At 53.4% G+C, this 25617-nt stretch overlaps 1 protein-coding gene across 2 annotated transcripts in view; it reads right to left on the reverse strand.

The window, feature by feature from the left end:
• MINDY4 (MINDY lysine 48 deubiquitinase 4) overlaps nt 1-24541 on the reverse strand; it is a 95302-nt gene extending 70761 nt beyond the window's left edge. For both annotated transcript variants that reach the window (XM_024563105.3, XM_045197397.2), the window contains exons 1-5: nt 24399-24541; nt 20284-20403; nt 16333-16568; nt 12944-13193; nt 8005-8435 (exon numbers count right to left, since the gene is read on the reverse strand). In XM_024563105.3, coding sequence (XP_024418873.2) covers nt 8005-8435; nt 12944-13193; nt 16333-16568; nt 20284-20403; nt 24399-24461 — 1100 coding nt within the window. In that variant the 5' untranslated portion in view covers nt 24462-24541. The remainder of the gene's footprint in view (nt 1-8004; nt 8436-12943; nt 13194-16332; nt 16569-20283; nt 20404-24398) is intronic.
• Between the last annotated feature and the right edge of the window lie 1076 nt (nt 24542-25617).

The raw sequence follows: 25617 nt of genomic DNA on the forward strand, positions 1-25617 counted from the left end.
TTCCGGTCTTCCGCTCCTCTGTGGGGGCCACAGTTCAGCACCCAACTACAGAGGGCCTCATGCGGGCCCTGGGGGCCCTCTCACCCATCCCCAGTGCCGGCTCTGGGCTCCAAGAAGAATGTCAAGAGACTCCTCCCATCCAGTTGACACAACAGGACAGACCCGGCCACAAAGCCAGGGAGGGCTGTGGGGTTGTGATGGGAGGGGCTGACTGTGGGCCTGGGTCAGCCTCCACTCCCATCTGCCCCCTGGGGTCTGTCTCCTCCCCTGCCACCTCCACGCAGGCCCACCTCACCAGGGCACCTCGTGCACCAGAGTGACGTCATCAATGGGCCTTGTAGCTTGTCCGTCTATATTATGACACCTGGAGCTGGGTGGGTGTAGAAGCAGCCAGAAGTGACACGGAAGACATGGGAGCCCCCACCAGAAGCCCCTGACAGGGCACAGCCATCCTAGGCGCTGTCCATGGTGGCTGCTAATAGCTCACAGATGCACACTTCTCCAGAGAACTGCCCTTTGCCAAACTCACCCAGGAAGTGGCCCATGGCCCGCCCCAGTATGGGCAACCCACAGCCAATGACTAACAAGGTTAAAAAAAAAAAAAGCTTCTTTGTGGCTTAAATGTTGGACCAGCTCTGGGTCAACTCCCACTCTCACCTCCCTGTGGGGAGACCCCTCAGACTCCTGAGACCTGCCTGTCCTGCTTCCCTCGCCGAGGGCATGCCCCCCGATAAATGACATGACCCTGACCCTGCGTCTCAGGCGCGGCTTCTAGGGCCCCGGTTCCGTGAGCCTGCAGCACGTCACCTGGGAGCTTATTAAATACCCTGCTGGGCTCCACCCCCCAAGTCCCAACTCAGCAGGTCAAACAGGCTGTGTTTCCAACAAGTTCCTGGGTGATGCAGATGCTGCTGGTCCGGGAATCACAGTTTAAGACCCACAGCTCTTGGGAACCTGCCCTCAGACAGAAATGACTCAGTGAGTAATAGGCAAAGGGGTCAGAGGTGGCAAATGTAACCATGCAGCATCAGCCTGCCTCCCAGCTCCAAACCCTGCCGCCGGACACAGCAGCCTGCTGGCCCCCAGCAACACACTCTTGTGTTCAGGCTGACTCCAGGTTGCTGAGCCCTAGATTGTGTTACTGTGCACCCATGGGACTCACAGGAGCCCACAGTCTAGGAGGGACTCCAGAGGCTCAAGGCTGTGGTTCCCATGCTCACCCTTTACACAGGGTGGATCTCAGCAGGCAGCCGAACAGGCTGTGATTCCCGGATCACCAACAAAGCGGTAGTTTGGTCTGGGCATGCCAAGGCCACGTGTGGAGTACAGGGCAGGGAATGTCAGAGATGGGGAGCCCCTAAAGAGGCTCCAGCCAACCACCGCTGTCCCCCCCGCCCCCACTTATAGACAGGAGCACAGAGGCCCAGAAAGGGCTGGAAATCTGACCTGGGCAGAAACCCACCCTGCAAACACAGGGAAAATAAGTGTTTGACTTAAAAGCCAGCCTTAGAGTTGCTTTTATTGTCATCAGAGAACAGCTGTGGGCAGGCAGAACTGTTAACTTGGGCTCTAGTTATAGTTCTGGTGGGAGAGACGATCTCTTCACAGCTTCAACAGGACCCCAAGGCCAGACGGGAACTGTCCCATCACAACTGAGCAACAGGGCCTGAAATGAGAACCACAGGACAGCTCACTGCTCACAGCGGGGCTCCAGGCACATGGCCCTGACACACAGGCCACAGGGCGGCCAGCGAGCAGAGAAACGCCTCTGGCCTTATGGAGAGGCGTGGTGGGCTACGGACTGGGGCCCAGTGGCCAGGGCCCTAACTTCCTCTCCCACAGCCTCCCTCTTTCCGGAGACGGCAGCCCCCTTCTTGTGACTGTTCAGCACAAACACTGGAGTCGCCTTGCCTTGTCACCTTCCCCAAAAGAGCACATCGAGCCCACGGGCCAAGGATGTTGCCTCCACCACACGCATGTCTGTCTGTCTGTGTGTCTGTGTGCCTGTGTGTGTGCCTGTGTGTGTGTGTGCCAGTGTGTGTCTATGTGTCTCTCCGGGTCCATGTGCATGTGTCTGGACCTCTGGGAGTGTGTCTGTGTACGTGCACGTCTGTGTGTGTTACATCCAATGCACCCTATGTCTCACTGCCTTCACTGCCACCGCCCCGATTCAGGCCACCATCAACCCTCCTCTAGAACAGCGGTCACCAACCTTTTTGACACCAGGGACTGTTTTTGTGGAAGACAATGTTTCCATGGACCTGGGTGTGCAGGGGTCGGGTGCAGGGGGAGGCAGGGGGTCGTTTCATGATGAGTTAAGTGCATTACACTCAAGCTCGCCTCTTGCTGTGCAGCCCGGTTCCTAACAGGCCCAGACCAGTACCAGTCACAGCCCAGAGGTTGGGGACCCCTGCTCTAGGCTACTGGGACCACCTCCTGACTACTCTCCCTGCCACCACTCTTGCCACCTTTAGTCCCTTCAACCCAGCAGCCAAGGGGTCCTTCGGAAACACGAGTTGAACCCTGCATGCCTCTGCTTGGCCTCCAGAGGCTCCCCAACCTCCCAGAGTGGAAGCCAGGGCTTCCAGAGCCTCCAGGCCCTCGCCCCCTCCCTTCCTCCCCCTACCCGCTCTGAACAGGAAGAAGCACATGCTCCTGCCACACAGCCTGGGTGCAGCTACTCTCTCTTCGCATTTGCTCCCGGGGGGCAAAAGGCTGGTTCCCCATTCGCCTTCTGGTCTCAAGTGTCACCTTCTCAGAACGGTTTTCCCTGGCTACCTTTCTGTACAACAGCAGCCCCAAAGCCAGGCTCCCGCTTATTCTCCCTTGGTTTGTCCTCCCCCACAGCACGCTGGTAGGTTACAGACTTGTCTGACCGTTGCTCAGGGCTGCCTCTCCCCATTGGAGAGTAAGTTCCCAGAGGGCAGGAACTCGGTCTGCTTTGCTCACACAATCAGCAGTGGCTAGGGCTGTGGCTGGCACATCACAGATGGGGTGCTGGTAGACAGGGACACCTGGCTCTCCAGGGAGGGGGGCGCTGACTGGCAGCATTTGCTAATGCCCACGGTGTAAACATTCCTACCACGGCCACCCTCAAGCAACAACCTCAATGCTGAACACAGAATCGGGAAACGATGCCAACATCAGCTCTCGGAGACGGTATGAGCGGCCCTGACGCACTCCAGCACCCACTAGAGAGTTGCTAAACACATTAACGGAATAAATTGTTATTTCTGTGAGTTGACAGGCTCTTTTTGAGGATGTAACTCCAGGAACTCAGGGTCTGAAATCACGTTTCTCCAAAACCAAGGGAGTGACTGCTAAGAAACAGGACGTTGCACGTTGATAGGTGACTACTGTGCTGGGAGCTGATTGAGTACAGAAAGGACAACATACTTAAAGCAAAAGCTCTAAACATCAGCTGGACAGTGAAAACAGCTCACAGAAGGTCCTACAACGTGCCTGCAAGAGCCCGGGTGAGTCCCTCCCCCTGTTCCCCAGCCGCCAGCTGGAGGGCTTGAATTCTAAGGCCCTTTCCCGCCCTGACCGTCTATGCGGTTAAGAACTGAAATGGTCCCAAGAGCCTCTATTCCACCCTGCTTTAAAAACACTCAATTTAAAATATCCTTTAAGAAATCCCGCTAAAATCAAACTTCAATTCCACGGACTCTATCATACTCTAAGCTTGTGTTCTGAGAAGTGAGAAGACCCCACTTTCCCCAGGGTGAAATCCATTAGCCCTCACAGAACTAGCAACCACCCTGAGCTCACTGGGCCACCACGGCGGGTCCCAGAGCCAGACATTCCCTACCCACCTAGTCCCGCTGATCTCAGGGGCCATGCAGCCATGGGCTTCCCTGTTCCCTCCTTCACGTGACCCACATGAAAAAGACAGACAGACAGACAGACAGTCAGTCAGACAGAGGAGAATGCCTGGAAAAGATTCACAACAAAAACTCCCCTCGGAGTGGTACACAGGGAGACTGAGTGTAAAAGGAGTGCACTTTTACAAAAATTACAAGGAGACAAAAAGTTCTAAATGCTGCAAGAAGAAGACAGCCATCCTCAGTGGTGGGCAGAATAATGCCTCCCCTCCCGAGGATGTCCCGGTCCTAACCCCGGAAACCACGAGCACATTGGGTTACGTGGCAAAGGGAGGTTTCGATTGCAGGTGGAGCTAAGATTGCTAACCAGCATCCTGGAGATGAGTGATTATCCTGGATTATCCAGATGCCCAACATAATCACAGGGGTCCTTCCTTACAAGGGGAAGAGTTAGGCAGAAAAGGGATGACCAGGGAGATGGCAGCCTGAGAAGGACATGGCCCGACGGTGCTGCCTTTGCTGATGGAGGACGGGGCCACAAGCCAAGGAATGTGAGCAGCCTCTAGGAGCTGAAAAGGCAAGGAAACCTACTCTTCCCTGGAGCCTCCAGAAGGGATGGAGCCCTGCCAACACCTTGAGTTTAGCCCAGGGAGACCCAATGCTGACCTCTACCGTCCAGAGCTACAACATAATAAACTTGTGCTGTTTTCAAACAAGAGTATGGTCATTTGTTATGCAAGTAACAGGAAATGAATGCACCCTCATTTTGGCCCACACTGCCAGGCCATCTGGTCCCTGACCCTAACTCAGGGACTATGCGACCCTGGAGAGGCCCCTGTTCCTCTCGGGGCCTCGGCACCCCAATCTGGGCCACACGCACTCCCATCTTGGTGCTCCTGGCCCCCAAGGGCCCACAGCTCATGCCACTGGAGGGGACAAGGATTTGCTCCGTGGTTCCAGCACCCAGATACAGCTGCTGTGGCCATTGCTGTGGGTTGAGTCCCCGAAGGAGGCCAACAGCTCTTCTCAATTTCCTGACATGGTCATACCCGTGTTTCCAGGGGAGACTGGGTGAAAAGCATGTGGCTTGAGCTTGTGAGCCCATGCCCACCTGGGAAACATAAGAAGCCAGTTCCCAATGCCTGACGCCAGTGTGAGATATTTTAAGCTAATATGCAGAAAAGCCACCACAGGGTCCGTCTGTGTGGCCATTGGACCCAGAGATTCACTCTGAGGGACTCAGACAAATGACAGGCCAGCAAGCCCAGGGAGAGGGCTGCCAGCACACAAGGGAGGTCGTCCCCAGCCAGACTGTCAACGTGGGGAGCCCCTAGGCTTGGAACGCCTGGCTTTGGGGACATGTAAACAAAGAATCGCCTCCCCCATGCACTTAGTCCTGCATCTGAGCTTTCTCGAGGGCCTACTCTGGGCCAGGTGTGGGGGGGGGAGTGGGGGGTGGGGCAGTGATAGCAAGGCATGCAAACGTGTACAGGAAGACCCTGCCTGCGACACAGCATGATGGCAGGAGGCAGAGTGAGGCGAGGGTGACAGGGCCACCTGGGGCAGGGCCGCAGCCACAGCAGTTCCAACTGATCGTGAGAGGAGCCCCACAGGGGCAGCCCTAACGAGCCAGTAATAAATGACAGGTGGCCCCAAGCAGCCACATCCCCCACAGTGGGAACCCAGACCACATGCCTTCTAAGCATCCTCTAAGATCAAAGGACCCAGAAGAGAAACATAAATAGAAGCAGAAAACAGTCCCACCAGTAACTGAGCAGCACTGAGGAATCAGAGTCGGAAGAGCCTGATGGCACAGAGATTCGAGTCCCCTGACTCCTCAGCAGACCACATGCTTCCCCAGCCCCGCCCCACCCCTGGTGTGCCTTCCACGCCCAGCCCTGAGCCCATGCTGCGAGGCCCTGAGAAGTTTCCACGCATCCACCTTTCCTCCAGCCTCACTAGGGCTGAGTGAGGGAGCGTGTGCCACACACACAAGCCTGCGCGCTGTCATCTCACCGTCCTTTGTCACGCTTTACAAGATTCACATTTGCACATGTCTCTCTCACCCCGGGGAGCTCACAGGATCTGATGCCCACTAGGACTGACACCCGCGTTTACTGAACTGAGTGGAATAAATGGGCGGAGAGAGGACTGGTGGAGGGGTGGGCGAGGGCAGGGGTGCAGTCAGGTTTAGCAAGTGGAGTAACGTGGGCCCTGATTTCAGACCCAGGGTGCTGCATGCAGGTACGCAGCAAGCGCACAGCACCAAGATGCCCGAGGAGAGGAAAGCAGCTGAAATCCAGACCAAGCTCCGCTCGCCAAACTGCTCGCGGGCTGCTCCTTTGGACCTGCATCCCCCCGGAACCTTGACAGGTCCGTCAATGCCCGGTGCCTCACTTCCCTCTCCTGGACAATGGGCATAACAACTGCCAGGTGAACGAGTGTTTGTTCTCAGCTCCCAGTGCCTTCTGGGAGTAAGGAGGGAGCTACACTGGTCTCCGCCTCCTATAGACCTTTCATCTCCTCCCCTTTGCTAACTCCATCCTAAGGACTTACCTGCATGGCTAACTGGGGAAGAGAGAAAACGGGAATGTTAGGCTTAGCTGCACCCTTTCTCCTCTTGGCAGGGAGCTGCTCCTCCAGGGGCTGGCCCCTCCCCGCATGTGACCCTGTGAGGTGACCCACCCTGGGCCTGAGGTGAGGTGGGGAAGTCTGTCCAGCTCCAGGCTGGACCAGAAAGAAATATCAACAAATATTGTTCAGTCCTTTCAACAAAGGACTGAAATCATGCAGAGTAGATATAACCAAAGTGAAAATGTTAGTAATCAAAAACAAAGAGATAACCAGAAGAATACCCTAAATGTTTTGAATTAATCAATTTGTATCTAAATAATTCATGGGTCAAAAGAAGAAAGCACAGTGGAAATAAGAAAATACTTTGGCAGAAGTAAATGAACGTATAACCCATTAACCCATGGGATACAAACGAAGCGCCGGCTAGAGGGAAATGTTCACCCTTAAACGACATAACGAGATAAGACCACAGTTGTGATAGAACAGCAACAACCAAGAATTTGTAAAAATCCCTATAGACAAAATAGGAAATCATAGCAAGTTAAACTCAAAGAAAGAAGAATGAAAGAAAGAATAACAGTGGGAGTGGAAATCAATGAAGTAGAAAACAAATGTCAAGACCAAAAGTTAGCCCTTTGAAACAGTGTACAACTGATAACTTCCAGTAAGACTGGTCAAAAACCAGGGAAAACACAAATTTCCAGTGTCAGGAATGAAAACCACACAGCCCCGAAGATCATACTGCCTTTAAGTTATAATAAGGGGATATTATATTTATACAATTTCACACCAACAAATTTGAAATATAGATAAAATAGTAGAAATATAGATAAAATGTATTTTTCCTTGGAAAAATACAACTTGCAAAATGGATACACAAAAAAATAGAAAATCTGATATTAAAAATTTTTTTCGATTGAATCCATAATTTAAAATCTTTCAACTCAATGCTCAGAAGCCTTCACTGGTAAATTCTTCTTAGCACTTAAGGAATAAACACCACCAATCCAACACTAGGTCTTCGGCAGACCGGGAAAAGGAGGAACGGTTTCTAGCCTATGCTAGACACCAGGCTCCGAGGAGGCTGTTGCCAGAAAGGAAATTCACTAAGTCCTCCTTCACAAAACCCTGTACAAAATAGTAATAAATTGAACCCAATGATATGTAAGAAGATCATCTACCCTGACCAAGCGGGGTTTGTTCCAGGAATGTTGGATGGTTTAACACACAAAACCAATCACTGTAGGAATCACCCAGGTCTACCGTGCAAGAACAGGATGAAAAAACAGCCCCGCAGGAGCCTGGGGGCGCTGGTTCATCACCCACCTCCAGCCTCCCCCGAGAAGCATCTCTTCCACCACGTCAGCCTGGCTGTGTTGCTGCAGGTCTGTGTGAGGGCCAGCTGCTAAAGCCTTCTTCACTTGGAGAAGTGAGAGGGGCCAGAGAGACCTCCCCAGCAGGTTCCCACAGGTGCACGCTCTCTGGGCTGTTTTCTCCTTGACTGCAATCACCTTCCTGCTTCACAGCCTTGTTTGGTGAGCCCAAGGCGCCACCAGGGACTGGAGGTTCTCTAGGAAGAGGCATCACCTGGGCCCAGTATGCTCACCTGAGGGGCAGGAGTGGGTTCCCCTGCCTTTTGAATGCTCTTTCCAGCCTTTCCTGGGTTGTCTTGGCATTCCCACCTGGCAAGGAGAATTTCAAGGGCGTCCTGCTGGCCTCTGGGCCACGGTCCGTGGCGGGGCTGTCTCCTGAAAGATCTCTGCCCCTGCTGCTCCCCCTCTGTGGCAGCCCTTGGCTCGGCAGGTGAGGGGGACTGCTGGGTGTGGCCCCATGCTTTTCTGCGGTGGGCTCACTGAGTTGGCCCAGGGGGCTCCTGGCAGTGGAGCCGGTGCTGGAAGCCAGTCCCTCCTGGGGGGCAGGACAGGCCGGGGTGCGGGTGGACAGCTCAGGGGCTCTGCAGCCTTCCTCCTCCTCGTGGGGCTGAGCCATGCTGCTCAAGGCCAGCGGCCGCCTCAGGGAACGCTTGCGGAGCGAGTCCTGAAAGGGACAGGACAAACGCAGTGAGCAATCCCTTCAGCAAGGCAGGAACATACTTGATGCCACTCCAAGCATTTGTCCATGATGCTCCCTCCCCCAGGAAAGCCTCTCCCCACCCCCAGGTCCTCCTCTTAAAGTCCTATCCACTCCTTCACGGGATACTCAAAGGCTACCGCTCCCACAATGCATCCCTGCAGCCCACCTGCGTAAACCCCAAGAGACAGACTCCTGGCCTGGGCTCCAGCTCCTATGTCCCCGCCCACCAGCTGGGTCCCCTGTGGCAAGGTATGGCACTTCTTTACCCCTCACTTCCCTCCCCTGCGACACAACCTGTCCACAAGCCACTGTCTGCAATTTCTGAACCCCAAAGCAAAAATTCTTCTGGAATCCTGTAACAAATTCTTTTAACTGCTTTCAGGTTACTTAATCTTTTCTTAAGTGTGACTATTCAGGTTTAGCTGCAGACTAGTAAATGTTTTTGTTCGGCAAAGACCACATACCATGTAACTGCAGGTGTTATACGGCATGAGGTTTACGTGCTGTATTTCTGTTCTGGCAAAACTCTAAAGTCCAGAACACACGCAGCCCAGAGGTTCTGGAGCGGGGCCCGGGGGCCTGGGGGCCCGTGGTGCCGTCTCCCACAGGCTCGCGGTGAGGGTTAAAGCCGAGGCCTGCACACAGCACTGGCACACGGCCTGACCCATCCCAGCAGCTCACGAATGTTCGCTACCGCTGCGCACCTCCACTGAGGCCCTGCCCCTCGTGGACCCCCCACTGCCACAGACCAGGAGTGGCAGCGGCCATGCTTCACTGAACTGCAGTGTCCACACAGCTCCCAGCTCAGTGACCCACACCTAGCAGGCACCAAGATTTGCTTAGTTTTTGAAATGAAGGAATTCCAAAGGAATCAACTGGTATATCCTTTGTTATATCCATGATTAACTGATGAAATGGTTAAGTCACGTTGTTACCAATCTAGGCTGGGGAAGTAAGGGACAAAAATACACCTGCCAGGCATTTCCAGAAGCTCTCAGCATTTCCAGAATTAATCCTGAGCCAAACAGTAAAGCCTGTGCTGGAATAAGAAGAGCTAATTCTGTGGTGTTCCTGCCCAGCGGAAATTACTAGACACCATAAGCCTCCTCCAAAAGCCACTCAGGGCACCCCCTGCCACAGCGCGAGGAAAACATTAGTCACCATTCCCAAGGAGACACAACCTCTGGCCTTGGGCGGGGCTCCCGGCCTCTTACTCATCCCTCACAAGTGCAGAGCCGATCCAGCAGTGAAGAATGATGAAATACCCAGCAAGTCTTGCTCTTTTCTCTGGGGCAACCGAAAAGTATGGCCAAGGGGCGCACAGGCCCACAAAGCACCTTCCCGAAAACCTGGGGAGGTTCTACAACAACCCATGCTTCGCCACCCTTTGCTGGGTCCAGACGGCCCGGAGGGCAAGCGCACGAGACAACTGATGGAAGGAGATGTTTCGGACAAGCTCGTGGTGGTAACGCCGACACAGCCGTCACCCTCAGTGGTTGTGAAGGGGCCTCCACCACCCAGACTTCATCATTAGGCTGCCACGGCAGGGGGGGCCCCTGGCGTCCGGCCAGCCCAAAGCCACTTCCGTAACGACGAGGTGACAGATCAGCCTTTCTCTCTGTGTCAGCATGCGCAGTCGGGGCGTGACTGCTGCTGCTCCTTGGCAGGAATCAAGGCAGGACCGCTGGACCTGACTGGCACCCTTGGTACTCACCCCGCTTGCGACAAAAATGCAGAAGTAAAGTGCCAATGCCAATAAAGTCCAAGCTCAGGCACGAGCATTATTAATACTCTTCAACCTTCAGCCTACGGTGCCCATCTCATTAACATCTTGTGTGACAAAACCAGACGTGTGTGAGCGTTCTGCCTCACCCACAGGATGACGCCTGTCTCGAGGGAAGCACTCGTCACAGGTCTGAGTTGTGAGCTGCACCTGCGATTTCTTTTCACGACAACTGAGCAGACCAGCTGTGGTTACGTAGACCTGGGGATCTGGCAGGCGTTTCTCGAATATACATGAAGCCTGTCCCTTCCAAGGGGATAAATAAGCGATGCATTGTCATCAGCGATAAAATACAAATTTTCAGGCAAAAATTACTCTTTGGGGAAACTTGGATCTGTCCCTGTGAGCTTGAGAACTTCTCAGTACTTAAACACTTTTCTGATGGGTTGGGTGGTAACACCAAGAGATGTGACTTTTTAAATTTTATTTTTTGTATCAGGAAATGTGTGGATATTTGGAAGACAACTCAGTAACCGACATTTCCCAAATGACAGTGGTAACGAATTCATTCAAAGTGAAAGCCAGACCGACAGAAATGGACAAAAGCGCATCGGTGTGTTTTCAGACTCCACACGAACCACCTGCAGCTCGTCCAGTCTGGGTATGGTATCAAGGAATACCCGCATTTTCTAACGACACTATTAAAATACTCCTCCCTCTTCCAACTACACACCTGGAGGAGGTCAGATGTTCTTCATCTACTTCTGCTACAATACCGTAACGCAGCAGGCTGAAGGCAGAAGCCAGCATGACACTTGAACAACCTTCCAGGAAGCCAGACGTGAAAGAGATTTGCAACAATGTAAAATAGTGCTCCTTACCTCACTACTTTTTTTATTTTGGAAAATATAGGGGCTTTTAAAATATGTTGTTTATGTTCAATGTAATGGATTTACTATTGTTATTTTTATTGATTTAACAAGTAAGTCTTTCTTTACTTTCTCAGTTTTAATTTCTACACTTGATCTTAGCCAAAAGGCCAAGAGGCGATCAGTGTCCATTTCTGATACAGTAAATGTTCACAGACGTAAGACACATAAACGAAAGCCCTTCGGGCTCCAAACTCGCAGCTGGACAGAAGGCCCTTCCACAACGCCCCCAGCGCAGGGGGTACCTGGCTTTGCCTGAACACCGCTAGCCTAGTTCCTCTGGAAAAGGCCCCTCCCACTGCTGAGGGGCTCTGAGGGACTGAGCCGCTCCTCCAGCCCCACCCGCTGGCCCTGGCTGTGCTGTCTGGAGCGGCCAAGCGAGCCCACGCACCGAGCCCTGGGCCATCCGGGGCTCGCATCCTGCGCTCAACACAGACGGTGGACGGTGGACGAGGCTCACCTCACTCACACTCCAGCCCACCCGCCGGAGTAAAGGCCCTCGGTGCCTGAAGGCCCTGAAGGCACATCCAGGCTTGAAACGAACAAGGGCACTGACATCAACCAGCGGTGTCTGCCACGGGCACAGAGGCAGGCAGTGGCGTGGAGTAGTCACCTGAGAGCCACGTATTCGCCATCCTGGGGCGACGCTATTCCTTCCTCCAGGCTGGAAGAACTCTCCCCCCTTCTGTCCCGCCTCCCACAAGCCTTCTCCTCCCAAGATGAAACACTCCCAAACCTCTTGATTTCCTCCAAACTCTTCGCCTCCCTAGTTCCTTTCCCCTAGACACGGTCCAGCTTATGAATGTCCTTCTTCAATTACAAGACACCTGGGATGGGACACGATGTCAAGGTGTGGCCTGAACCCCACGGAAGGGGGCAGATCCTCACCTCCCTTGACCTGCCACCCAGACCACTGCACGACCACTTCAGAGCCTCGCAACCCCAGAGCTTGAAGGGGCCTGAGTCACCTGGCCTAGTCTATGGCCATACGACCCTGAACGCGCCCGATCTCGTCTGAGACACCCGGTCTAACAAATGAGAATGTGGCCAAGAGAAACAGACAGTGTCCGCAAGCCTCACGAGATGGGGGCAGAGGCGGGGAGGGGTCCACATCTTCCACAGGAAGGGTTTCTGCAGGACCAGCGCCCACAGCCGCGGCACACACCCAACCGGGCAGCACGAGAGAGCAGAGGTGACGCGCACCGGCCGAAACACACAACACCAAGTTCTGGTTTGCTCAGGCTCCTGCTTCGCCTCATACCACACTTTGAGACTGGTGTTGGATTTTACTTTGTTGTTTTACAAAGTCTTTTGACAGTCATTCTCTGATTTGGCTTAGTCTCTCCACCTAATGGGACCTTACCACAGTCCCTCCTTAAGGGACACTATAAAACAACAATGTTCAATATTTAGAATGCTTTTTTTAACCAAAGCAAATAGAACTACAAAGATTGGCATTTCTTTTTCCCTTTTAAGTATCATGTTTTATAAAATACAAAAGAAGTTCCCCAGACTTGGATGAGTCCCCCCACTCCTGAACTGCAAAGATCAAGCTGGGTAGATGTGTTCTCACTCAGCAAAGCAACAGACAACCACGGTATCCGCCTCACTGGCGTCATGGGTAAACTGAGGCAGGAAGGGGACAAGGACGGCCCCTGCCCCCACAAGGAGTTGACAGCAGAGCCAGAGAGAACACAGAGGGGCGTTCTTCCACTCCCACCACACAGACCCCTCCCCTTGGGCTCTCTGTGGGGTACCCCCGAGTGAACGCCGGCCAGTGCCCACTTTGCACTCTCGCACTGACGGTAAGGAGCAACAACCTGTGGGGAGCTGGCGGTGGGCCCGGCCATCATGCCTCGGACAATCAGGCCAGGCTTCGGCCTGGTCTTCTCTCCCACCCTCTTCGTGTCCGAGGACGGCTCTGACGACGGGAGCTTGTCCATCTTCTCCCACACAGGGGCTGCGGCCGGAGGGCTTTCAGCCGGGACGGCCTGCGCCGGCTTACTTTTGTGTGGGGGCCTCTTGGATGATACGAAATTACCAAGTACATCCCCATCGTGATTGTCGTGTCTGCAAAAAGGGGGAATATTTCCATGAAAACAGATTCCTCAAGAGGAATCCCTAATGACGATAACAAATTCCACATTCCGCAGTCACTCGCAGGGGGCCCACTCACAGATCCGTGGTGACCTCTAGCCAGCCTGTACTTCATCGTTAAGGGTAAGGAATAGAAAATACTTGCGCATCAGGGCAAGTCTGGCCTACAAGATGAGACCAGGAAACAAGAAACAAAATCAGAGGTGACGACCCATGATAGGACTCCCTATATTCTCTACTAGAAAGAGCTTCCTTATTCTAGACCCAAGTGATTAAGGAAAACTGCAGCCCTTCCATTTGGACCGGGACATGCGGAGCCCAGTCACGCTGCGCGCCACGGGGACAGCAGCAAACCCGGCCTTCCCGACACTGCAGTGAAGGATCAGTAAGGTTGGGCACGCCAACGGCTTCATTTTCTAGGTTGTTTGGCACTGAAAGAGAGAAAGAGAGCAAGAGGGTGAGAGACAGAGCAGCAAGCAGGGAGGAAGAACAGGAATGAGAAGGAGACAGGGACCCGGGTAAAGAGGACTTGCCCTGCGTTCACGCAGAGCCAGCACCCCTGACGCAGGCCGGGCTGCTTTCGGCACTGGACTCGGGCATGTCGGCACACCCACACCTACTGTGCCAAGCCGCTTACCACGCACTGGGCCACACAAGAGAGAAGTGGGCGCATGCGCTATGATGGGGCTGTGTCAAAGAGAGGAAGGATTTGGAACCAGCCTGGGGAAATCTAGGGAGGGCTTCCGGAGAAGGCAGCAGCTGAGTCTGAAAGAACAGTAGACAAGCGGTAAGCAGGAGAAGGCCCCAGGTTCTAGCCTGAAGGCTGTAAAAGCCACCCATGCCCGGGTGAGCTGTAGGGACTGGCCATAGAAAGGGTTTTGTGAGTTAGCCTAAAGGAGTCTGGATTTCATCCTAGGAGCTACAGGGAACATCTGAAGGCCTTTCAGCAGCGGAGCAGCCTGGCAGACTTGTGCTATCCTAGGTCCAGGATGCATTCGAGGAGGCCACTGGAGTCCTGGAGACCAGGGGAGAGCCCTGGTCTTCCAGAGGAAGCAGGAAAGAGTTCACCCTCATTAAGGACTCAAAGATGCAAAATAAATAGGCCAGGAGGAGTCAAGGATAACAGCCAAGTTTGAGCTTGGGCAACTGGGTGGAACTCAGGCACTTCAACAGACCGTATTACAGTTTTTTATCATTTCAGAAATATTTCATATCCCAGCCAGGCAGTAAGTGTAGATGAAGGAGGAAGCATCTTCTTCATTTCACCCTCGTTAACTTGCACATCTTAAGCCTTGAGTTAATGTTTTAATGGTCGCGTCACCTTCTGGCATCTTGAAGCCTGCATCCCCAGGCCTGGCTCCCCTGGGGAAGGGAAATGCCTTTGGACAGCGCTGCAGGAACACACCCGTCCCTGCGAGGTGAGGCTGCCTCCCAGAGTCCTCACAGGGAGTGTTAAGGTGCTAGTGTAATAGGACTGTTTTACAAATAACTAAGGTTTAATCAAGAATGCTGATTGTTCATTTTCTTCCTAAGAGTTCCTAGGGCCTTATTTTTCAGATTTCTTTCCATCTCTCCAGGGTTTTGTTGCCTTTAAAAAAATGCTAACAAGCCCTGGCTGATGTGGCTCAGTGGATTGAGCACCAGCCTGCAAACCAAAAGGTTGCAGGTTCGATTCCTGGTCAGGGCACACGCCTGCATTGCAGGCCAGGCCCCTAGTTGGCGCCTGTGAGAATCTGATGTTTCTCTCCCTCTCTCCTTCCCTTCCTCTCTCTAGAAATAAATAAAATATTTAAAAATAAATAAATAAATGTTAACAAAACAAGCCCCTGAGCCATCATGGAATTTAAAATGGAGATCACATGGAGGGTTATCAGTGGGGAGGGGGAAGAATGGGGGAAAAGGTATGGGGAATAAGAAGCATAATTGGTAGGTACAAAATAGACAGGGGGAGGTTAAGTATAGGAAATGGAGAAGCCAAAGAACTTAAATGTATGAGCAATGGACATGAACTAAGGTGGGGGAATGCTGGTGGGAAGTGGGGTGCAGAGTGGAAGCAGGCAAAGGGGAGAAAAAAGTGGGACAACTGTAATACCACAATCAATAAAATATACTTTTAAGTCATAAGCATCCCCATCACACAGCGGCCCATCCCCATGGCGTCCGGAGCGGGGCACCAGAGCTCCGAGACAGGGCTCTGACAGCGCAGAGTGGGGAAGGCTGAATGATGGCCCCGCAAAGATGTCCACTTCTCAACCCCTGGAAGCTGGAAACACGTCACCTTACATGGAGGAGGGGCCTTGCAGGTGTGGTCAGCTGAAGATCATAACATGAGGGGTTATGCCAGATTATCTGGGTGGGCCCCGTGGAATCACAGGGTCCTTATTAGAAGGAAACAGGAGGATCAGAGTCAGCAGTGGGAGAGAGTGGAGTGATGTGCCGGAAAGACAGGAAATGGCCATAAGCCAAGCAATGTAGGTGGCGGCCACCACAAGGTAAAAAAGGTAGAGGTGACAGACTCTCCCCTCGACCTCTCTAGAGGGGACAAGCCCAACTGACACCTTGCCATTAATCCAGTGAGATCAGTTCTGGACTTCGGACCTCCAGAACTACAAGGTAACAAGTTTGAGTTGATTTAAGAGACCACAGTGGTTAAATTTTGTGTATCAACTAGGCTATGGTGCCCGGTTGTTTGGTCAAATACTGCCCTACATGTTACCCTAAAGGTGTTTTTTAGACCTGATTAGCATCTCCGATCAGGTGATGTAAAGAAGATTGCCCTAGATAACATGGGTGAGCCTCACTCAATCAGTTGATGACCTTAAGAGCTAAAGCTGAGGCTTCCCAGGGAAGATGAAACCCTGCCCCAGGCTGTAACAAGGAAATCCTGCCTGAGGTGCCAGCCTGCCAGGCTGCCCTCCAGGTTTCTGACCTGCCAGCTCCCACCCACAATCACATGAGCCAAAAATAAATTGCTTCTCACACACACACACACACACACATCCTCTTGGCTCCTACTCGTCCCATTTCTCTGGAGAACCCTGACTGTTACAGCCCCTGAGGTTACAGTAACTTGTTACAGCAGCAACAGGAAAGTCATCCACAGTATAAACACCTGGCTTTGCTCGCCTCCGACAGTGATGTTCTCCACGCCGCATCTTCATCTGCAAGGTCGTATATATTTACCAGCGTGGTCTGTGCGCATCTCAACGGTAATTTGTTGCTTTTCTTTGGAAGTGAGAGTGCAGGCATCGGTGCTTCTTGAGCAAAATTGTTAGCAGTATTTTCGAAGTGATCCAGAAAATATCTGGTAATGAGTTCAAGGTTTGTCTTTAGAGGATGTTCCTTTGCCTATCAGGGGAAGAAAAAATATCATTAATTGCATGTACAGCTCCACAGGAAGGGCGATAAAGATGGCTCTGCTAATTCTTTCACACAAGATTATCAGCTTCTCAGTCACACGCTCTTTGAGGAGATGGCCAACGACTGCCCATCAAGTGTGAAGGGCTGGGTTACGACAGAGACAAAGACAAAAATCTCCACCCTAAGAACAGCCTCCCATGCGTAAGTCAGGCAACTCAAGTGCAATTTGAATCTCCTTGTGCTTTTTTCTCGCAGGAGTAACTCTGTAAAACATACACCCTTTCCTTTAAAAAGTGAAGCCTTTAGGGATCACTGACTGCAAAGTCTGAATATCTGGGGCCTGAATACCCCTTAGTTTGGTGCCTCCTGCATCTGACCTTGGACTCGGGGACGTCAGGAACAACGCAGCAGCAGGTTATTGCAAAGAACAGAGAGGCGGTCAGGACTGGCTCGGTCTACACCCCAGTCTTGAAGGAACAAAAAGATGCAATGAAACTCGTCAGCAGTCGGCTTCAGAAATGAATAAAATCAGCATTCCCTAACCCTGAGACAGGGCTCTGACAGCGCAGAGGGTCCAAATGTCACCAAATGTCACCTTAGGAGAACTTTTAAATACACATCCCCAGGCCCCACTGAGTCTCACGAAGCCAAAACCACAAAGATTAGAGCCTGATTTCTTTTCAAATTCACCTAAGAAACGTGGACAGACACAGTTGTCCAAGCACTGACCCCCAGGCTGGCCTCCAGGGCCAGGCCACATAACCGTGTCAGGGCCCACACCACTTGCCCAGAAACGCCAGGCCCCTGGGAAGTGCAGCCACACATGGATGTTTGGGGACTCTGCAATCAGAGCAATGAAGCGCCAAAGAGAGAGCCTGACCTCGGGGGAGCCGGGCATTGGGGGGAGTCGGGCACTGGGGGGAGTTGGGCATTGGGGGAGCCGGGCATGGGGGGAGCCGGGCATTGGGGGGAGCCGGGCACTGGGGGGCGTTGGGCATTGGGGGAGCCAGGCATGGGGGGAGCCGGGCATTGGGGGGAGCCGGGCATGGGGGGGAGCCGGGCATGGGGGGAGCCGGGCATTGGGGGGAGCCGGGCACTGGGGGGAGTTGGGCATTGGGGGAGCCGGGCATTGGGGGGAGCCGGGCACTGGGGGGAGCCGGGCATGGGGGGGAGCCGGGCATTGGGGGGAGCCGGGCCTGCGGGAGCCCTTGGGCACGTCCAGTCCTTCCCCCTCCTATTGCCATGACCTATACAGCAGAACTCCGGGGCCAGAATACAACCTAAAATATGTGTTTCGAATGGCGTTAAAGACAACTAAGCACTACTGGAGCCATCTTAGGGAAAAAAACAAATGAACTTTTCGGCCAACCCAATATATAGGCCTTTCCTACCACACACTTAATAGGAAAAGACAAGCTACTGGAATTAACATGAAACTTCAGGGCTTTCCTAGAATCACACTAGCTTTGTATGAATGTCAAAGTCATTATGCAGGAAATAGATTAATAAGTGTCTGTCTGTAAAATGTAAGTCCCGAGTCATTGTATAACAGCAAGTGTATAAATCAAATAATCAGGGTACTTATCAAGACCTAATGAAAACATCTTAAGTATCTTGAGATAATAGTTACCTTAAGGAGACTATATTACAGCAAAAAAAATAAAAATAACTTGAGTGGCAAAGATACTTCTAGAAAATTAGGTAAAGTTGCATTTACATTAAACACCCCACTGCACCAGAATGGTTCATTGAGTTTTCTGGTTAACTGTCTCACTCCCCATGGAGAAATCTTTCTAGAATGTACAGTCCACTCTCCTGCCTTAAAATGTAGCAGATGGAGGATTTCTGGATACCTGCTGCCTGGGTCAGTAGGCGCCTCTCCACAGCAGGGGTCCACAACCTCCAGGCCTAGGTACTGGGCCGCACAGCAGGAGGTCAGCTTGAAGGTAATGCACCTGACTCATCCCAAAACCATCCCCACCATCCCAATCTGTGGAAAACTGTCTTCCAGGAAACCGGCCACCGGTGCCAAAAAGGTTGGGGACCGCCGCAGTCCACAGGGCTTCAGCTGACTGCTTACGGGAGACGGAAGGGCCCGTGTGTCGCCCCAGGCCCCAGAGGACGTCACCTGGCTGCCAGTGCCTTTTCTCCTCCCAGGGGAGCACAAGGCCTTCCTTCTGGCCTCCTGAATGTTCCTGTAGGTGGACACCAGTTGGCTGAGGTTTATAGGTTTGCTTGGAATTCCTTCACGTTGTGGAGGAAACCCACATAAGTTCCTCCCTGGGCTAGGATGTGCACACTGGTGGTTTCCAAGCTATTCTGAGGTTCCTCCTGGTGTCTCAGAAACAGCCGCAGAGGGCCAGGGGTGCCCCACCCCCACACCAACCCAATCTGCTACGATTTCACTTGAGAAGAGAGTTACAATTAGAGGAAGCTTGAGCACCATTACCAGGACAGAACAGGAACCAGAAGGTCTGGCAGCAGCCTCACTCCCTCTGCGTAACTGACTATGGCCTTGGCAAGCCACCTTTCTCTGGCTTGGGGCTCCCTGGCAGCGTCCCCATTCTACCAGTGGCTTCAGAGCTGCTCAGCTCCGCCCTGGAGGGCTGCCCTGAAGGCCAGGGAGGCAGGACCCCCTCACCTCCACCTCAAAAAAAATAAAAATAACTTGAGGGACAAAGTGGCAATAGGACTGCCTCCAGGCCTTGTTTTCCATATTGAACTTCTGCACGAGATATTTTATTGCCTTTTAAAAAAACTGTGATAAATGCCAAACAATACAGTCATTAGATTCTTTCCAACGCTGACACTGTGCCCTACCACAAGGCAACATATATATGCTGGAGAGCCATCCTCAAATCCAACTAGAGAGTCTTTCTTCATAACAGAAAGCACAGTTAGGTCCGAAGGGCAGCTTCATTCCCCGCACACTCACTCACTCACTCACTCAGTCCGTCCATCCGTCCGTCACAGAACCCAGAAATGCACGCTGACTATTCACCATGTCCCCGGGCAATGTGGTAAGTACAGGGACACAACAGCGAACCAAACAGATGCCATCGCTGACCTCCCGCTGTGGTCAGGGCGGTAGGGTAGACGGACACTAATTAAGTGACCACACGGATACGCTGTTGTACCCTTGAAAAGCACGACAGAAGAAGAAAACTACAGGGTGCCGGGAACGCTTGTGATGCAGCGGGGGACCGAGGCTGGGGGTCACAGAAGCCTCTCCCACCCCACCCATTCTCAACTCCAATGTACCTGGGGGAGCTGAACCCAACCTTCGCTTCTGCCTGAACTAAAGAGTAAGATACTACTCAGAACTGAAGACGGAAACTCCTAGGCAGACAGGGAATGGAAAATTTTAGTGTAACTGTATACTATATTCTTAAGGAAAGTCTGGCTAAAATTAGCCTCAGTGGGGAGGAGGGAGCACAGGAACAACTGTTACAGATTTGGGTTCAACATGAGCCTCCTAGCTGGGCATGCACAGTACGCCCCTGGGGGCGGCCCGGGGGCCTGGCTGAGGCTGGAAACTGACTCACACTTGGGACTCATCAGCACTCGCTGGTCTGTTTCTCCCTGACCGCAGGTGCGGCCCCCCTCCTGCTCCCCATCTCTGATGGCTTGGCAGGGCCCGTGCGTGCGTTGACGCGGCCAAACTCAGTTCCAGAACACCATGTCGCACATTAACAGCACGCACCTTGTTCTCCTTGTAGAGAAATTCAAGATGCAAAACCTTGCGGAGGTTGTTCCGGCTGTTGATGCTGAGGTCAGTGCGCGGTCGCTCCTGGTCCATGGTCACGCACGTCCTCTTTAAGCCCTGAGGGGAGAAGTCCGAACCAATATTTACCATTCCAGACCAAAACCCTCCGTTCTCCGACCCGGGGTACAAACAACAGACCGCTGATGTTTCTTAGGGTCATTCTTACCCGGCTAGCCTCACGAGGAGACGGCAAAGGCCAAACACTGACCGAAGAATTTATTTTTATGTAACCTTCCACTTGACATCATCTTCATAATTAATATTCTGAATCTTACAACGGCCCCGTGGGCTGAGCAAAGTGAGGCTGGCATTGTCAGACCATTTCATAGAAAAGGAATGGGAAATTCAAGTAACTGACTCACCCAAGTATGGCTCAAGAGCCCTGGGTTTGGCCTTCGTTTGGGGGCTGCAGAATGGGAAGCTTTAAAAGCAACCAAAAGGAAAAACATACACAAAAGGCCAATATTCATTCCTTTCTTTTCTCAGATGGGGAGCCAGGGCTGAATCACCCAAGGCAACACAATGGAATCATTAGCAGGGCTTCTGACGGCACAGCCTGTGAGTCAGGATGCTGGGACCCCGCCCACAGCAAGCCACCCTCCATCATCCAGGCACGAACCCCCAGAAGGCCCAGCTGAGACACACTCTGGCAGTGGGAAGTGCCGTCCCCTGGAGCCTGGCTTCTTCATTGGAAAACCAACCACAGCAGCTCTGGCTACCCACGGTGCCAGGCCGTGTTGACCCTCGAATGGTGGAGGACGGGGCCCAGATGCCTGGCAAACAGCCCCGCCTGGCATAACAAGAGCCCTTTGCTCTGGAAGGACCCAGACCTCAGTGCTAGACAGGCCCCAACTTCTCCCCTAGCCTTTGTGTTCAGAACTTTGCAGCAGAGGCTCTCGCTGCTGGGGAAACAAGACATAACCTGCTGTCGGCCATGCATTGAGGCGAGAACTTGTGAAACAAGAGGTATGAACACAACCTGGAACCGAACAGAATAAAAAGAAAGCCTTGGGTGGGGGCGGGGGGTGGGGACAGAAAGAAAAGGTTGCATGGGTTGGGAACAGGAAGGGACATTCCTGAGAGCACTGGGGACTGTCAACTGGAAGAAGAGGTGAGACTGGAGAGCGAGTACGGGCATTTCATGTGGGCCTGGCCACGGCTCCCCCACCCCTCTGAGTGCTGAGGGAACCTCCACAGTGAGGGTCCTCCTCCGCTGGGTAGCAGTGGGTGAGGAGCTCAGGTCAGCAAGTCTCGGCACATCTACCAAACTCTCCAGGACCGTGGTGCACGCTGGTATTTGGAAATCACTGGGCAGTGGACAAGAACACCCTCGGGGATCAGCCAGTCCTCGGCCCCACCGGGTCCACTTAATCTTCATTCACTTAGCAAACAGCTGTAGTGCAACTACTATGTGCCAGGCTGTTCTAGAGGCAAGAAATACAGAAGGAAGAAGGCAGAGTCCCCCCCTGTCCCACGAGGCTGCTAACATGCACGACTACGGAGACAAACGGGGAGAGCAGAGACGAAGATGAGGGACACGATTTCAGATAGTCAGCTACTCATTAAGCATCACCCTCGTGCTCACTCCAGTCTTCTAGTTTCCTGTCCGTGAAACGAAGGGGACGAACCACTAGCCCATGAGGTCAGCTGCTGGGGGCAGTGTGAACCATCAGTCCCGGCCCTCCTGGTGGTCACATTCGATGGGGCTGAGGGGCTGTGACACAGTGGCAGGGGACATGAGTGAGACTGAAGAACAGCTCATGTCGGATTTCCGGGGTGAGAGGTGAGCTTGAAAGGAGGATGGTGGGGCACTTGAAGCTGAGACTACGAAAAGGGCAGTGCCACCAATGACAACCCTTAGGCACGGTCACAGGAAAGGGTGGCGGGGTAGGACGGGGCTGGTGACTGCAGGAGAGGGGCCACGGACCTGAGAGGCCGGGGCACCAGGAGAATCACTCGGTGGATCCCGACGTCACCGGGAGGCTGTCACGACTCTCCCTGAGAGGAGGTCACACTCAGTGAGTTCAAAGAGGCCAGTGTAGCTGGGTACGACGCTGGGTCCACTGGGTCGGGGCGTGGGGTCCTAGGGAGCCTGGGGAGCCAGGTCGTAGCCAGCCTTGTAGGCCCTGGTGAGACCTTCACTGGGACTTCACTCCAGTCGTAACAGGAAGTCCACGGAGGGTTCCGAGCAGAGGAAGGTGACCTGGTCTGCCCCACTCACCCTGGGCACGTTTCCTCGCCTCCTACTCTCGTGATAGCCATTAGAGGACCGTTATGAGGATTTGAGAGAGCAAACAGGCACCTAGAAGGCACCTCAGACCATGATGGGGATCCTCGTGATTATAACTGCTGGGCCCTGTGGGGAGACCATGGTCTCTGCCCCGAGGAGGAAGACAACGAGAAAAGCAGTCCACCTGGGCTGCAGTCCCAGCTCTTAGTGACTTTCTGGGAGACTGTGGGCAGCCCCTTTCCTCTCTCAGGGCCTTAATGTACCCAAATGAAAAATGGGGTGGCGAAGAAGCCAGGTGAACCAGGCGACGGCCGAGGTTCAGGGCTCGGCTCTGTGCACCTATCTGGCGGGGGGTGGGGGGGGTGGGAAGGCAGGCGTATAAACTGTAACATGCGCATCAGCGAGTAAACCAGACCAGATGAGCCCGTCATTCCAACTAGCGTTACCCGACAAGACCTCTGGAAGGACATGGGACTTGGGTGGAAGAGGGAAGAGCACGAGGAAGACGCTAGAAGTGAGCCTGGGATGGTAAGCTGAGACCAAGGGGAGCCTTGGAGATCAGGTGAGCACCCTGGAATCTGTCTGTACTCAAAACAGAAAAGTCACAAGGAAGACTCTGGGTGTTTTGCTTGGTGACCAGACTTTTAAAAAATGACAGCAGCAGCCAGCCTCCCAGGGTGTGTCACTGATAATCCAGTGTCTGGCTGAGACTGGGTGATGAAAAGTCAATGACCCATCAAAATAAAGCAGATACAATGAAGCCGCATGCCTTTCAAAAAATGTTTTAATAAAAATACATGTTTAAAAAGCAAACACTTTCAAAACAGGTGCACATCAGAGATGGGAGAAGACAATGTTGAATACCCACTATGTGCACCATACAATGCTGAGGAGCTGTGCATATATCATTATTAATCCTCATTATTAATCTGCCAAGGGAAAGTCTTCTTATTCCTGTGTTACAGGTAAGGAAGTCAGGGCAGTGAGTAGCAGGCCCAAGCTCACGCTGCTAGCTAGTGGCGGACATTTGAACTGCTCTGACTCCAAGCCCTTCCCCTTCCTCCATTCAAAACATAGTTCACTGTGTGTGTGTGTGTGTGTGTGTGTGTGTGTGTGTGTTTTAATCCCAGACAAGTGCCCATCACCCAGCCTTCCAGGACACCAGGAAGACCCAGGGCACATGGCAGGTGGCCAGCCTTCAGTCACTCTGTAGGAGTAATGGGTGCTGGCTGTCCCTAGGCTCTCCTTCACCGTGACCCCCAGCCACCTCTTTCCTGGGGTGCCCTCACCTCCACTGACAGGGCAGAGAAGAGCCAAGGGCCTCCCCAACCTTGGATCACTCCAAAAACTCTCCTGGGACAAGACAACAAAACTTCAAAACAAAACCCACTGCAACCACTGGGCTGTTGATGAACTTGACTGGAGGGTCTGACTGTCAGGAACTTTTTAGCCCTTCGGGCTCCCTTTTGGGGGCAGTTCTTCCTGGCGGCACAGTCTTGGGCTGGACTGGTCAGGGAGAAGGCGCTGGGCCATCACCCCTGAGCCACGTCCCACCACCACTGGCCGGGAAGGGACAAGCCCCAGGAGGGTGGCTGCGGTGCGGCCCTGCTTGCGGGAAGTGCGCGGGGACAGAAAGCGGTCCTGGGAAACGTAGTTCCCCCCACCCCAGCCCAGGAAAGTGGAGCCGCTGTCGGGCACCACTGGGGTAGGTGGCAGGCAGGGGAAGGTCTCCCTCCCCGAAGGGGCAGAGGCTGCAGGGCAGCCCCCAGGGTGCCCCCAAATTAGAGCAACTGCCCTGCGCTGCGGAGGGCGCGCCACGTACCTTTCTGCTAAGGAACTCCCTCACCAGGGAGGCGGCCACCTCCTCCACGAAGAGGCTGTCCATCCTGCTTGCCCTGCCCACGAGGCCGCGGCCGCGCAGCCCCAGACCCCCGGCCGGTTGGCCAGTATGGCCGCGTTGCCGTGGCGACGTGTTCTCAGCACTGGAGGCTCCGCCCCTTCCCCCAGAGTTGGGCGGCGGGCGGGCGGGAAGGGGCGGGGCGTCTTCTGAACTGGCTCTGCAGCGGGAGGCACGTTCCGCGAGGCAGAAGCCCTGGGCTGCACAGGAACCCGCCAGGGCCTCCCGGCCGGGGTCCTGGCTAAAGACCCTGTCCCTCTGGGTGGCCTAGAACAAGTCACCGCTCCAATTTGAGTCTCCATTTCCCAAGACGGGCAATGGGGAAGTGCCTGCATCCTCGATCCTGGGAGAGAAAACCCACTGGCAGGTGGCCCCTAGCGGTCTACTAGCGGCACCCGAGCTGGCTCCTGGGGTCGCTGGAGACCCACTGACCCTGGCTGGCCTGGGCTGCGAGGGTCTAGAAGCCCGGGGCTCTGCCTACTCAGCACTGAAATTAAAGGGCAATCCCTCCCCACTTAGTGCCTGCTTTCCCATAAGGAGACTGTTCGTCATTGAGCACCAAGCATTTTACATGCATTATCACATCTTTAATCCTACCACTTCCACGCAAGATGGTTGTTATTTTCTCCCTTCTTCAAAACATGACGCTGAGTCCTGGCTGCCTAGTTCAGCGGGTTAGAACACGGTCCCAGACACACCACAGTTGTGGGTTTGGTCCCAGTCAGGGCACATACAAAGGTCAACCAACGAATTTCTCTCTCTCTCTCTCTCTCTCTCTCTCTCTGCCCCCCACCCCGTCTCTCTCAAATCAATGTTTAAAAATTAACAAACAAACAAACAAAACACTGAGATTCAAAAAGGTTTAGATTTTGCTGAAGGTCACATAGCTAGGAATGGGCAAAGCTGGCTGCCAGCCAAACCCATGCCTGTGCCCAGTACCAGCTGCCTCAGACCCAGTGGCTTGAGTGCCCCCCTCACAATCTTGGCCTCATCTGTACACATCCTAGTGCACTAGTGTGCTAGTGGCTTAAACAACAAACGTATTTTTTCACAATTCCAGAGGTTAAGGGTCCAAAAGCAAGATGCCACCAAGTTTGGAATCTTCTGGGGCCTCCCTCCTTGGTTTGTAGATGGCGGTCATTTC

This window comes from Desmodus rotundus, chromosome 6 (genome assembly GCF_022682495.2).
Source record: "Desmodus rotundus isolate HL8 chromosome 6, HLdesRot8A.1, whole genome shotgun sequence".
NCBI lineage: Eukaryota > Metazoa > Chordata > Mammalia > Chiroptera > Phyllostomidae > Desmodus > Desmodus rotundus.